The sequence below is a fragment of the Canis lupus genome, chromosome 23, assembly GCF_003254725.2.
Source record: "Canis lupus dingo isolate Sandy chromosome 23, ASM325472v2, whole genome shotgun sequence".
Classification (NCBI taxonomy): domain Eukaryota; kingdom Metazoa; phylum Chordata; class Mammalia; order Carnivora; family Canidae; genus Canis; species Canis lupus.
Window position 1 is genome coordinate 3,600,794 of NC_064265.1, and position 13,344 is coordinate 3,614,137.

At 36.3% G+C, this 13,344-nt stretch overlaps 1 protein-coding gene across 1 annotated transcript in view; it reads right to left on the minus strand.

The window, feature by feature from the left end:
- FBXL2 (F-box and leucine rich repeat protein 2) overlaps positions 1 to 13,344 on the minus strand; it is a 108,659-nt gene that overhangs the window by 34,741 nt on the left and 60,574 nt on the right. The window contains 4 exon segments of the mRNA XM_025461430.3: positions 1,686 to 1,780; positions 6,037 to 6,057; positions 6,059 to 6,112; positions 6,609 to 6,663. Coding sequence (XP_025317215.3) covers positions 1,686 to 1,780; positions 6,037 to 6,057; positions 6,059 to 6,112; positions 6,609 to 6,663 — 225 coding nt within the window.

Here is a 13,344-nt window from a genome sequence, read left to right on the forward strand (position 1 = left end):
AATCTATTTTGATTACTACTGTATCTCCATTCCCTAGATCAGTACCTGGTGTACTCAATAAATATTTGCAAATGAATAGCCTCCCTCCAACCAAAACAACAATATACAAGTGGGGCAGAGTAGAGGCTGGCTTTAGGTGATTACAATAAACAACTGGAAGGATAACGAAATTCCTTCTGAGTCATATACTAGAATTATGCTTATCATTATTTCTCACAGTAATCTGATCTCACATATTAAAAATGTATAAGATAATAAGGCACCTGGGTGGCTCAGTCGTTTAGTGTAGGTCTTCTGATTTTGGCTCAGGTCATGATTTCAGGGTTCTGAGACTGAGCCCCACATCAGACTCCACACTGCTGAGGGTGGAGCCTGCTGAAGATTCTCTCTTTCTCTCCCTCCTCCCCGCTCCTCCCCGCTCCTCCCCTGCTTTCTCACATGCATGCGTTCTCTCTCTCTCTAAAAAAAGTGTGTAAGATATTAACATAGATTTCTACTATAAAAATTACAGTAAACCACTAACATTCTTAGCCTCAGGATAGTTTTGCTAGTACATATGGCTTTATTCTAATTGCCAAGATAAGAATATATTTCTTTGATATTCCTCATTGACAATCCATATCTTCACATTTTAGTTTTTTAGTTTTTAATGGAACCACTATTTTTTTAACGGAACCACTATTAAACTTATGTTCTCTTTTATAAGTTATCTTAGGATCTATTTGATATATTTAAGCTTTGTATTAAAATAGAATCAATCTATTCCATCAGTTTACAAAGCTTTTGAAGTAGCATAAAATTTAGTCTGATGATCTGAATTTCTTGATTAAAAAAAAAAAACTTTGTTCCATAACATTTATAAGGAGTGTTTTGATCCTTAAAATATGTTATGAATCATTTTCTTGGCAATGGTATAGCAGATGTTTCAATTACAAATTCCACTATCTGTAATCACTATGTATTGCACATTTCTACTGGCAGTTGCAATTGATATACACAGTGGCGATGCTTAGGTCTGCAAGAGACAAAGTCTGTCCCAGGGTTCTAGGGGGGCACTGTGTGTTCTAATTTAGACAACCTCAAGAAATAGTAGAGGCCACAAGGATGAGAATATAAAGGTTTTAATTATGTCTTGTCTCTAGAAAAGCACATATCCTTAGCAGTGTATTAATAACATTTCCAATAAATAATGGCTATCCAGTAAGAAGAGGTGGGCAAGCATTTGTTTGGATAGGATACAAGTGGATAATTTCATACCAGTATGAGTAAGCAAAATTCCAGGTGTGCTAAGGAAGTTTTTGGAAGAATTATTTTGTTAAGTCATATAATATATAAAAAGACAGTCACTCTTATGAGAACGAAACTAGGAAGATCAGAAAAGTGGAGAAGGAAACAGAGGAGTAAACCATTATTATGCACCAGGCACTTCATATGTGTTGTTTCATGCAGGAACTATAGCTACCTTCACTTTGTAGAAGTGGAGAGGTGAAATAATTTGTCCTAAAGTTGTATCCCTAACCCAGGCCTACTGACTCCCAAGTCATGGTTCTGTCACTTCTCTATGTAAATTACAATAGAGAGAATTTAACAGAAGAAAAGCACGTAATATCTTGGTTTATTTTTGCTGATGACAAGTCAGCTACAAAGCTGCTATGACAAAGTGAGTCACTGTGGATTCAACTTACTTCAAGGAGGAATCTCCAACACCAATGCAGCCTCGCAAGCTGAGCTTCCTCAGGAATCCACCACATCGCTTTGAGATATTTTCCACCACTCGACCCTTAAATTAAAAAAGTTAGGAAAAAATCTTATTTTCCATGCTGCTTATCTAACAGCATACTAACCTGAAATTTAGAAACTGAATATATTTTTCCAGGTTAAAAGAAGCTATTTTGGAACATTCTTCCAATATCCCACTCTGTTCCTAGTATATAAAAGAGCTGCAAGCACCGAAAAATGTTTTCTATTTAGGCATTAGGTATTAAAAAAACTCTAGTGCACTATAATTTGGAAGTTTCAATCCTGGAGTTAGGCCTCTTCTACCCAGGGCTCAGAGCTACTTCACCAATTACAAGGTTTTCTGAGGTCAGCTGTGGGAACACTGGCTGTAGCAGCAATCTAAAACAATATTGCTCAAAAAAAGAAAGAAAAGAAACTCCCTTTTAGCTAAACATTACCACTCTAAAAGTTTGAAAATGTGTCATAAACGCTCCTCCTCAACCTCCTTAGCAATCCCCTACTTAAACACATTTGCTTTGAAATAGGAACGTTGGCTGGATACTGGCAAATACATTAAAGGAAAAAAATGAACATTGATTAAGTACTTTCACTTTTTCAGGCACGATTTTTAACACCTTCTGAACATCACTCAAGGACTTTAGCTCTTCTTTTTGTGTGTGTGGTTGTATATTGGATACTTGTATCACATTAGGTCGAATTATGATCTTGTTATTGTCTTTATTTGAGATTAAATATGTATGGGTGCTAAATTGACATGAACTTTTGATCATTAATCTTATGTGTCAATTTGACTGGGCCACAGAGTTCACAAACTTTTGAATCTGTGAGAGTATTTCTGGATAAGATTAGCATTTGAATCAGTAGACAGGATAAACTAGATTGCCCTCCCTAGTGTGGGTGGGACTCATCCAATCAATTAAAGACTTAATAGAGTAAAAAAAGTTGAGTAAGAGGGAACTCCCCCCTACTTGACTGCTTGAGCTGAGACACTGGTCTTTTCTGGTCTCTGGACTGGGACCGAAACATCAGCTCTTCTTAGGTCTGGAACCTATTAACTTTCAGATTGGAATTTACCCCATTGGCTGGTTCACAGGTCAGATTGGAGCTACACATCAGCTCTCCTGGGTCTCCTCTTCCTGAATGCATATCTTGGGACTTCTTGGCCTCCACAATCACATGACCCAATTCCTTATAATTAATCTACGTATTTGTATATATACATACCCTATTGTTTCTCTGGAGAATCCTGACTAATACAGACTGGATCCATACCTTCATTTTGCAAATAAAGAAATTAAATGGTTAAATTGCCAAGGTTACACTTAGTAAGTAGTAGAGTTAAGGTTCTAACAGGTTTATTTGATTCAAAGGCTGCACAACTACTATCTCCACAAGGGAGGAAATATGAAAAAGGGCCATGCTGGTCTTTAAAAAAACACTATTATCCCCACTTTATAAAACAGCAATCTTGGCACTGAACTGCAAGCACTAAAAATACAGTAGGACACATCAAACCACAGGATCACAGGAACAGGGCTCACACATATCATTACCTGGCTAACATCTTAAGATGAAAATCTACACTCTGATATTGATAGCAGCTTTATTTGTGCTTTCTTGAGTATTACTAAGTTAAGACATTTTTGTCATTAGGGAGAAAAAAAGACTATGACTTGGAAGTCCAAGATAAATATTTAAGTACAGAATAAAACAACAAAAAGGTCTCCATAGCAATGTCTACAAATGGAGGACACAACATATTTTTCTCCATTTCAAGTCAGTCACATTTATATAAGCTTTCTATTCTTTCTTTGGAGTAAAAGTTTTTGTACTGAGATTTAAAAAAATTACATTCAGTATTTTCTGCTCCACTGTTTCCAGCTAAGAGGAAAAACGGGCAAACCATCTCCAAATGCAAAGTTTAAGTCAATTATCCATTTAGATAATATGTTGTAGATGGGGATTTGGAAATAAAGGGCTTTAGAAAAAAATAAGGCCTAAATGGAGGGACTTTTGGAGTTAAAACTTTTAGATTAATATGTTACTTGGTTATTTCTAATTTTTGGCTGGGTGGGATCTTTAGTAACCATAAAGACACAAAAAACGTCCAACTTTTAAAGGCCTGGTAAATGCTTAAACATCAGGGAAATAATACCCTGGGAAGAATCATTCTCAAGGAAAAGCAAAATGCACACTTGTCATCTGGATGCTTTATTCTACCTTTTCTCTGAAACAGTCACATAACCCATTTTATTCAGGGTACCAACTGTCTCCTCTTATTAGATGAATGACCTTGGGTAAGCTATTCAAATTTTTTATGCCACAGTTTCTTCAATATGGTGTTTTTGAGAAGATTAATTGATTATATATAAGTTGCTTAAACAGTGCTAGGCACGTAGTAAATACTGTTAGTATATTAATCCTGAACCTTGGTATATTCTCTCTTCTCTCAGCATATCCATAAATCATCATTTTCATCCTGAAGAAATAATTTGAGATGCTCAAATTATTCCATAGGTGACTATCCAATGGGTCCTATTTAGAGAATATAGGGGTTCCAACACTTGGTTCATAATCCAATCTGGATTCAAGTAGTCAGCCCAAAAGGGCAACTAACTAGTCTTAGACTAGACTAGACTAACATGGTGCCAGCTATTTTAAGTTCTCACATGTAATTCTTTACACAACTGGTGACCTGTACACTAGTGTCTCCTTTAGTGGAAGTGCTCTTAAGTATTTCTACACTGTCCGCTGTCAGCTGAGATTCCGTACAAGGTTGTGCTGTTTACTTGAACTAGTATTCTTTAAAATCTGAATTGGAAAGTTTCGATATGCCTTCCAAAAAATTGTACAGTTTGGAAAAATCATGAAAGAAAACTGAGGGGACAGTAAGAACCACAAAAGAGAAAAGATAATTTGCAAAAATTTTAAAAAAACAATGACTCTCCTTTGGTGAGCAGAAATGACTACAATTTTTGGAATTTAATGTGCTTGTCAACATCACTAAGTAAACACAATGAGCAAAGCTCTATGAAGAGGAGTCACACATCAGCATGTTTCAGTAGGACCTTGTTGCAATCATTGCTAGTAAGCCTGGATAGAACATCAAAGAACTCCTAATCCAGGGACCATAGTCCAAAACAGGAACTGAGAGTATCTTCCCAGGCTGGGGGTGACCCTTCCAAACTCAGAGCACCACAGCACAGGAGGAGTCCCAGAGTGAAAACTTGTGCTCTACCCCACTGCTGCAGCTGCTCTGCTCCACTGCCGTGAGACTGATCAGAGACTCTCCAGCTAGTAACCCATAGAAGGACGGAAGGGCCTCCACAATGGACCCTTAGTTCTCCTAGGTAACACCAGGTGAAGTAACTTGCAGGGAACTGTTTGGGCTCATCTCAATGTTAAGCATGATGATTTCTTGATCCATTAAAAAAAGACACAAAACATACATTTCAGCAAAAACACATGATGAAAATGCTATGTGAGAAACTGAATTAAAATACAGCTCCATGACTGTAACTGAGTTGGCTAAATTAGAAATGAGTAAGGTTTTCCTAATATTGGGTTGATAAACTTCAGAACCTCCACACCCCTAAAACAGTATCTAGATAATTATTAAGTGCAATGAAGATTACTTCCTTCTTTCTTTTTGGTTATAAATTGGTATTTAATCTACAAGTTGTCTTAAAATAAACTTTTCTCACTTGGTCAGGCCTACCACTCTTACATGGAGATATTCACATATTCCCAGATAAATACATGAGAATCCTGGAATTATAAAAGGCTTTAAGGATTATTTTGCTTCTTTATTTTATAGATAATAAAACTGAAGCACTGAGAGATTATATGGCTTAGGTGGTTGAGCTGGAGTGATATCTCAAATCTTCAGCTTTACTCCTGGACCACACTTCTGCCATTTCTCTATTCTTGATGCTGAATTAGAATTCTCAGTGGATCTTTCAGATCAATAAATATTTGTCAGGAGTCTCCTAAGATTTAAGCACTGAACATACCTAATGATGCAGGTATGGGGCAATAAAAAGCTGAGCAGTAATACTAGGGCTATAAACATGAACAAGGAGGAAAAGTAGTCTGTCACTGATATGGAGCCAAAGCAAAATACGAGCAGAATTTTGGTCTTGATGTACACAGATACCTTCCAGGTTTTTTTCTTCTCTATTACACCTTGACACCTTCATATTAAATCTAAATGCAGCAAAAGAAAAAGGCAAGAAAGAGTGACCATTTTACTGATCTTTTTAAAAAAGTCTTTTGTCTAAAATAAAGCTAACTTACCTCTACATCTGTTTGAAAGCTTAAAAAGGTCTATTCTTTGCCAGTTGCTTCCATCCAGGGCTAAGATGTTCCAGGCCTGGAGTGGGGAGGTACAGGAGGAGAGGTGGGGGTGAAACGGACACACTAAGTTAGACTGTTAATGGAACTCCTGATTCAACCTTTGTATTTCCCAACTTTTATTCTTGATATACATTAAGTGAACTATCAAATATAGAATTATAGTAACTCCATGTTAGGTTAAATATAAAAGATGATATTTAAAGTTCACTGCTTGTGGCACTTCAGTGGCTCAGTCGGTTAAGCATCCAACTCTTGATTTTGGCTCAGATTATGATCTTGGGGTCATGGGATTGAGCCCTGCACTGGCTCTGCACTAGACATGGAGTCTACTTAAAATTCTCTCTCTCTCCTTGTGTCCTGCTGCCCCTCCCCATTTATGCATAAGCGTGTGTGCACACTCTCTTAAAAAAATTAAATTAAAAAAATAAAGGTAACTGCCTGTTTGAACTAAAACTCATTCTCATTATAATAAAACTCAATATTGATTGACAAAAATCTGGTTAATACTCTACCTTGGAAATCTGTGCACATCGGCACAAAGTTACTATATCCAAGAAGGAAAATATTCTAGGAAGAAAGGGGAAAAACAAAAAAATGAGACGATATTAACATTTTAGGATATTTACAACTTGAAAGATAAAATCTAATATGCCATCTGCATATATCACAAATTTTTTCAAGATTCTTCAGTTTGCAATATACAAGCTCATTATAATTTTTACATCACTACTGTGAAATATTAAATATTCACATATTCCAAAGCTGTTTTAGACACACTACAAAAATCCCCTTAAAACAAAACCCATTAAACTTTTAAGTCCCTTGTTCTAAGACCTGGACATGAGATAGCAGATCGTAACTTGTCCTATTCAAAAACCAACTGTCTAATCTCCTACACACTAAGCCTCAGGAAAGCTAAATCCTTCTAATTCTCATGTCCCTAACACACAGTACAAACCCCCTCTTCTGGTAGTAGATGTACCAAACAGGCTCAGATGCCTGAGCCTCATGTAACACAGCCAAGGAGGACTCAATGATAAAACCCATTTGGTTTTGATGTATTTGTTCACAGGGCAGAAAGATGGAGCCCATTCATTGGTAAGTTCTATAGTGACCAGTTATAATTGAATTGAAGCCAAGAACCACAGAAGATGGGAAAGATGAGGAAAAAGAAAAGCAGAGAAGTAAACAAAAACCTAGTTGACATCAGCAGTGCTCCTAGAGGAAGCTGTCAGCATGGGTCTGAGTGAGGTCCCAACACCAGCAGTGGAGATGAGTTGCTGATGATAGCACAGTGGCAAATAGCTGCCATGTGTCTCAGTGCTGTGTAGTAATAGCTGCAAATAAAGAACAGCTTTTCTGTGAGAAAAAAGGTGAGTGAGGATAAGGTGAGGGACAATATAGGATCTGAATCCATATAGTCCTGGGAGATAAATGAGAGTTTGTGTCTGTGTGTAGAAGGGGGAGAAGGTAAGATAGCAAACAGCTACCTATAAAGTTCTTCAAAGTACTTCAAAGGTAACAATCAGTGGTGAGTTGAAAAATCCATGGGCTTAGGGAAGGATAACAGATTCATAAAACACCAGAGCATTGTAACCTACAATAATGTATACACAAGTAGCACCACAGGACTAGGGACGCTACAGATACCACTCTATAATATAGGCTCCAATAATTTTCTGGTGAAAAGCAAACGATGGAAGCATAAGGGCTGTGTTGATCTTAAAAGACTCAGTGGAACTATGCATATAGGAAAATGCTGGTGGCTGAAAATATGCACTAAAGTATATGCTAAACATATTTCAGGGTGTCTGCAAACACCTACATTGCCTCTATGGAAATACATCTTGCCCACCCATAGGCCTTTCTTCCCTAACATCCATGTTCTATACCATATGACCATTCCACAATGAGCCACAACTCATCACTAGCTCTCTAAAAGACCAAGGACCAGATAGAGAAATGCATATGGTAGAGTATTTCATGCAAGGGTTGGGTTCTAAAACCTACAAACCTAGGTGAAAAAGGAGTTAGGTAAGTTTTCCTTGAGAATCTCTTAAGACTGTACTACCTTGGAGACCACATTCTATCACCTCTTAGTAAGAACAATTGCACTGATATTGATAAGAATAGCTAACTTTGATTATGTATTTACTATGTGCTAGCCACAGTTTGTTAGTCATTTAATTATCTCAACACTGTTATAAGATGCTAATATTATCTCTGTTTTTTGGAGAATGACATGGAGCACAGAAAGATTAAGTAACTTGCCCAGTCCACACAGATAGGAAGAGCAGAGCTGGGATTTGCCCAGGTAGGCTGGCTTGAGAGCCCAAGCCTATGACTACTATCATATACAGCCTCAGAAAGTTTAACACAGATGTTCTTCCCTCAGGATTGGACTAAATGCTATTTCTTCAACTGAAGAGCAGATGAAGTAATTGTGCTTAGTGAGCATGCCGTATGGAAATCACCTATCTTTGAATGCAAGGATCACACTAACTGAAGCAAAATGCTCACACATCCAGATACACATGAGAACCAACAGCTGGAACACAAGTTTACATTTTTCATTTCATGGTTACTACCAAATTTTATGGTTACTGAATGAAAAAGTAGATTGCCTTTGGTGTTTACATTATTTTCCCTCTTCCTATCACCCCATGGATATATGTAGTTGTATTTGCACAAGTTAAATAGGTATGATAGAACTCCAAACTGCCAAACTGCATCCTAAGCCAAATTCCTGAATCATGTTTCAGTGGATAAAATAAATGCCTTAGGTGACAGAGCGTGGGACACTGGCAATAGAAACAGAGATAACTAGAAGAGTTAGAGTCCTGGCCTTTCCAAAGCATCTTCTTTTTTTTTTTTTTTCTTTCTTTCTTTTCTTGGAAATTGCTTCCTACCTCAAATGTGATAACTTCACCCTTCATTAGGAAAGCACTGCAGTGTACAAATTGGTTATAAAGAAATATATACAGGGGTATACTGGAGTGGATGTGCTTCTAGACTTTGTATTCTAGTCTACTGGTCTGTTTTCTACCTTTATGCCACGAGACTGTTTTAATTATGAAGCTTTATAAGTCTTGATGTCTGGTAATATAAGTCCTTCAATTTTGTTCTTCAAGATTACCTTGGCTATTCTTGGTTCTTAGAATTTCCACTTACATTTTAGAATCAGCATGTCAATTTTCACAAGAACTTTATGAAATTTTTACTGAGATTACACTGCATTTATAGAAACTTCGGGGAGAATTGAAATCTTCACAATATAGTCTTCCAATCCAGAAACATGATATATTCCATTATTTACTTAGGATGTCTTTAATTTCTCATAGTAATTTTTGCAGTTTTCCATATAGCTACTCTGCTCATCTTTAGATTCCACAAACCACAGTTATTTAAAGTGTTACTATTAAAAAGGAATTTTAAAATGTCATTTTCTGTTTTTTTTTTTTTTTAAGTAATCTCTATGCCCAAAGTGGGGCTTGAGCTCATGACCCCAAGATTAAGAGTCACATGCTCTACCAACTGAATCAGCCAGGTACCCCTTCAATATCTTTTTCTAATTGTTAATATACATCATAGTTAATTTCCACATATTTAGCTTATATCCAGTAGCCTTTCCAAATTCATTACTAAATCCTAAAGATTTTCTTTTTTTTAGTACTTTATTTGAGAGAAAGAGAGAGAGAGAGAAAGGAAGAGAGCACAAGCATAAGCAAGGGGGAGGAACAGAGGGAGAGTGAGAATCAGGCTCTCCACTGAGCAGGGAGCCCAACATGAGGCTTGATCTCAGGACCCTAGGATCATGACTTGAGCCAAAGGCAGACAATTAACCAACTGAGCCACCCAGATGCCCCAATTCTAATGATTGTCTACATACAGAAACAATTCATTTGATTTTCTTCCTTTACAATACTTTTAATTTCTTTTTCTTGCCTTATTGAAGTGGCTATGATCTTCTCTAGTGTACTAATGATAATGAAAGACAGCTTTTTCTCATTGTTATTTCAGAGAGAAAGCTGTCACTTTTTAATCAACAATCATGATATTCACTATAGGGATTTTCCCCCTACCTTTTCAACCTTTAAGGTTTTTTTTGTTATACCCTGTAAAAGGTCTGTTTTGTCATGCTTGACTTAAACATCTAACATTCACTTCTCTCCTAAGAATTTATTAAAAGTAAGAACATATGGAATTCCCATATATTACCCCTGAACTTGACACACATAGTTTCCCCTATTATTAACATTTTGCATTAGTGTGGCACATTGGTTAAAATTGATACTGATACATTATTAACTAAAGTCTGCTGTTTAGGTTAAAGTTCACTCTTTGTACTGTACAATTAATTCTATGGGTTTTGACAGATGGATGATGACATGTGTCCAACATTACATTATATAGGATAGTTCATCAGCCTAAAAATTACCTGACTCACCTGTTCATCCCTTCCCTCCTTCAGATGAAGCCCAGTTAACCACTGGTCTTTTTAATGTTTCCACAGTTTTGCCTTTTTCAGCATGTCCTAATTGGAATCATATAGTATGTGCCTGTTCAGATTAGTACCTTCACTTAGCAATATGCATTTAAGGTTCTTCTATGTCTTTTAGTGGCAAGATAGCTCACTATTTTTTATTCCTGTATAATACTGAACAATATTGAAACTGATGTACCAGTTTATCCATTCATCTACTTTAGGCTATCTTACTTGTTTTCAGTTTTGGATGATTATGAATAATTCTGCTGTAATCATTTGTTTGCAAGTTTTTGTGTGGATACATTTCTACTCAGTTAGAAAAATACCTAGGGGTGGAATTGATAGATCATGTAACCTTGTGTTTAGCTTTGTAAGAAGCCGCCAAACTGTCTTCCAAAGTGCCTATACCATTTTGAATCTCCACCAGCAATGAATGAGAGTTCCTGTTGCTCTGAATCTTGTCAATGTTTGGTATTGCTAGATTTTTAAATTTTAGCCATTCTAAATAGGTGTACAGTGATATCTCATTTCTTAGTTTTCAAATCCTTAAGAACATAAATACTTCTTCTTTGGTGAGGTATCTAAATATTTTACCCATTTTTAAATTGGTTTGTTTTCTTGTGTATTTTGAACATCAGTCTTTTAACATATATATATATATGACTTTGGCAAATATTTTCTCCAAGTCTGTGTTTTGTCTTTTCATTCCCTTAACAGTCTTTTTTACAGAAGTTTTTGATTTTAATAAAGTCCAACTTATCAATTTTCTCTTTGATGGGTCATGCTTTATTGTATCTAAAACTTCATTGCCAAGCCCAAGGCTACCTACATTTTCTCATTTTCTCCTATGCTTCTTCCGGAAGTTTTATTTTATTTTTTTTCCAGAAGTTTTATAGTTTTGTATTTGCCATACAAGTCTATGATCCATTTTGAGTTGACTTTTGTGAAAGGTGTAAGGTCTGTGTTTACATTCTGCTTTTGCATTAGATGTCCAATTATTCCAACACCATTTGTTGAAAAAGATACTCTCTCCGTTAAATTTCTTTTTTTTTCTGGGGTGCCTCGGTGGCTCAGTTAAGCATCTGACTCTTGATTCGGCCCAGGTCATAGTCTCAGTGTCATGGAATCAAGCCCCATGTCAGGTTCCATGCTCAGGGGGAGTCTGCTTGAGATTCTCTCTCCCTCTGCCCCTCTGTATGCTTGCTGCTCATACATGCTTGCTCGTTCTCTAAAATAAATAAATAAAAATTTAAATTGCTTCTGCTCCTTTGTCAAAGATCAGTTCACTTTGTGTGGTTCTATTTCTGGGATCTTTATGGTGTTTAACTATTTTCTATTTGTCTTTTCTTTCACCAACAACACATTGACATGATTATTGTGGCATTAAGGTAAGTAGTGTCACTCCTCCAGTTTTGATCTTTAGTACTGAACTGGCTTTTCTGAGTCTTCTGACTTTAGAATGAGCTTTTGATATCCACAAAATAACTTGGTGGTATTTTGATTGGGATTGTGTTGATTCTACAGATCAACTTGGGAAAAATGAGTATTTTAATGACACTGAGTCCTTTTTTTTTTTTTTTGTATATTTTTATTGGAGTTCAATTTGCCAACATATAGCATAACACCCAGTGCTCATCCCATCAAGTGCCCCTCAGGGCCCATCACCCAGTCACCCCATCCCCCCGCCCACCTCCCTTTCACCGCCCCTTGTATGTTTCCCAGAGTTAGGTGTCTCTCATGTTCTGTCACCCTCACTGATATTTCCCACTCATTTTCTCTACTTTCCCTTTTATTCCCTTTTACTATTTTTTATATTCCCCAAATGAATGAGACCACATAATGTCTGTCCTTCTCTGACTGACTTCACTCAGCATAATACCCAACACTGAGTCCTTCTATCCAGTAATGTATAGCATGTCTCCATTTATTTAGATTTTGATTTTTTCATTGGAGTTTAGGAGTTTCCATCATATAGATCCTGTACAAATTATGCTAAATTTATACCTAAGTATTTCACTTTTTATGCTAATGTAAATGGTAATTGCTTTTCACTTCAATATCTAGTTGTTCACTAATGGCACTTAGGAAAGCAAGGACCTTTTTTACATATTAACCTTATATTCTACAAACTTGCTGTAATTACTTGTTAAATACAGAAATATTTTGTCACTTTTTTTTTATTTTCTCCAGAAACAATCATTTCATCTACAAACATAACCAGTTTTATTTCTTCCTTCCCAATGTATACCTTTGCTTTCCTTTTCTTATTTAATTGGATTAGCTAGGACTTCTGGTACTATGAGGAATAGGAGTGGTAAGAGTAGTCATTCTTATTTCTGATCTTGGGAAAAAAGAATCGAGTTTCTCATCACTAAGTATAGTGTTAGCTGAAGAGTTTTTATAGATATTTATTTTCTATTTTTTTAAAGTAAGCTCTAGGCCCAACATGGGGCTTGAACTCATGAATTCAAGATCAAGAGTCTCATGCTTGAGCCAGCCAGGTGGACTATTTTTTTGTAGATATTCTTGATCAAGTTGAGAAGTTCTCCTCTATTCTTGGTTTGATGAAGGTTTCTGTTATGGTGGACATTAGAATTTGTCAAATGCTTTTTCTGCATCTACTGATGACCCTATAATTTCTTCTTCTTTAAACAACTGATGTGATGGATTACATTAATTTTGGAATGAAGCATCCTTGCATACCTGAAATAAATCCCACTTGGTTGTGTGTATTATTCTTTTCATATATTGTTAAATTTGGT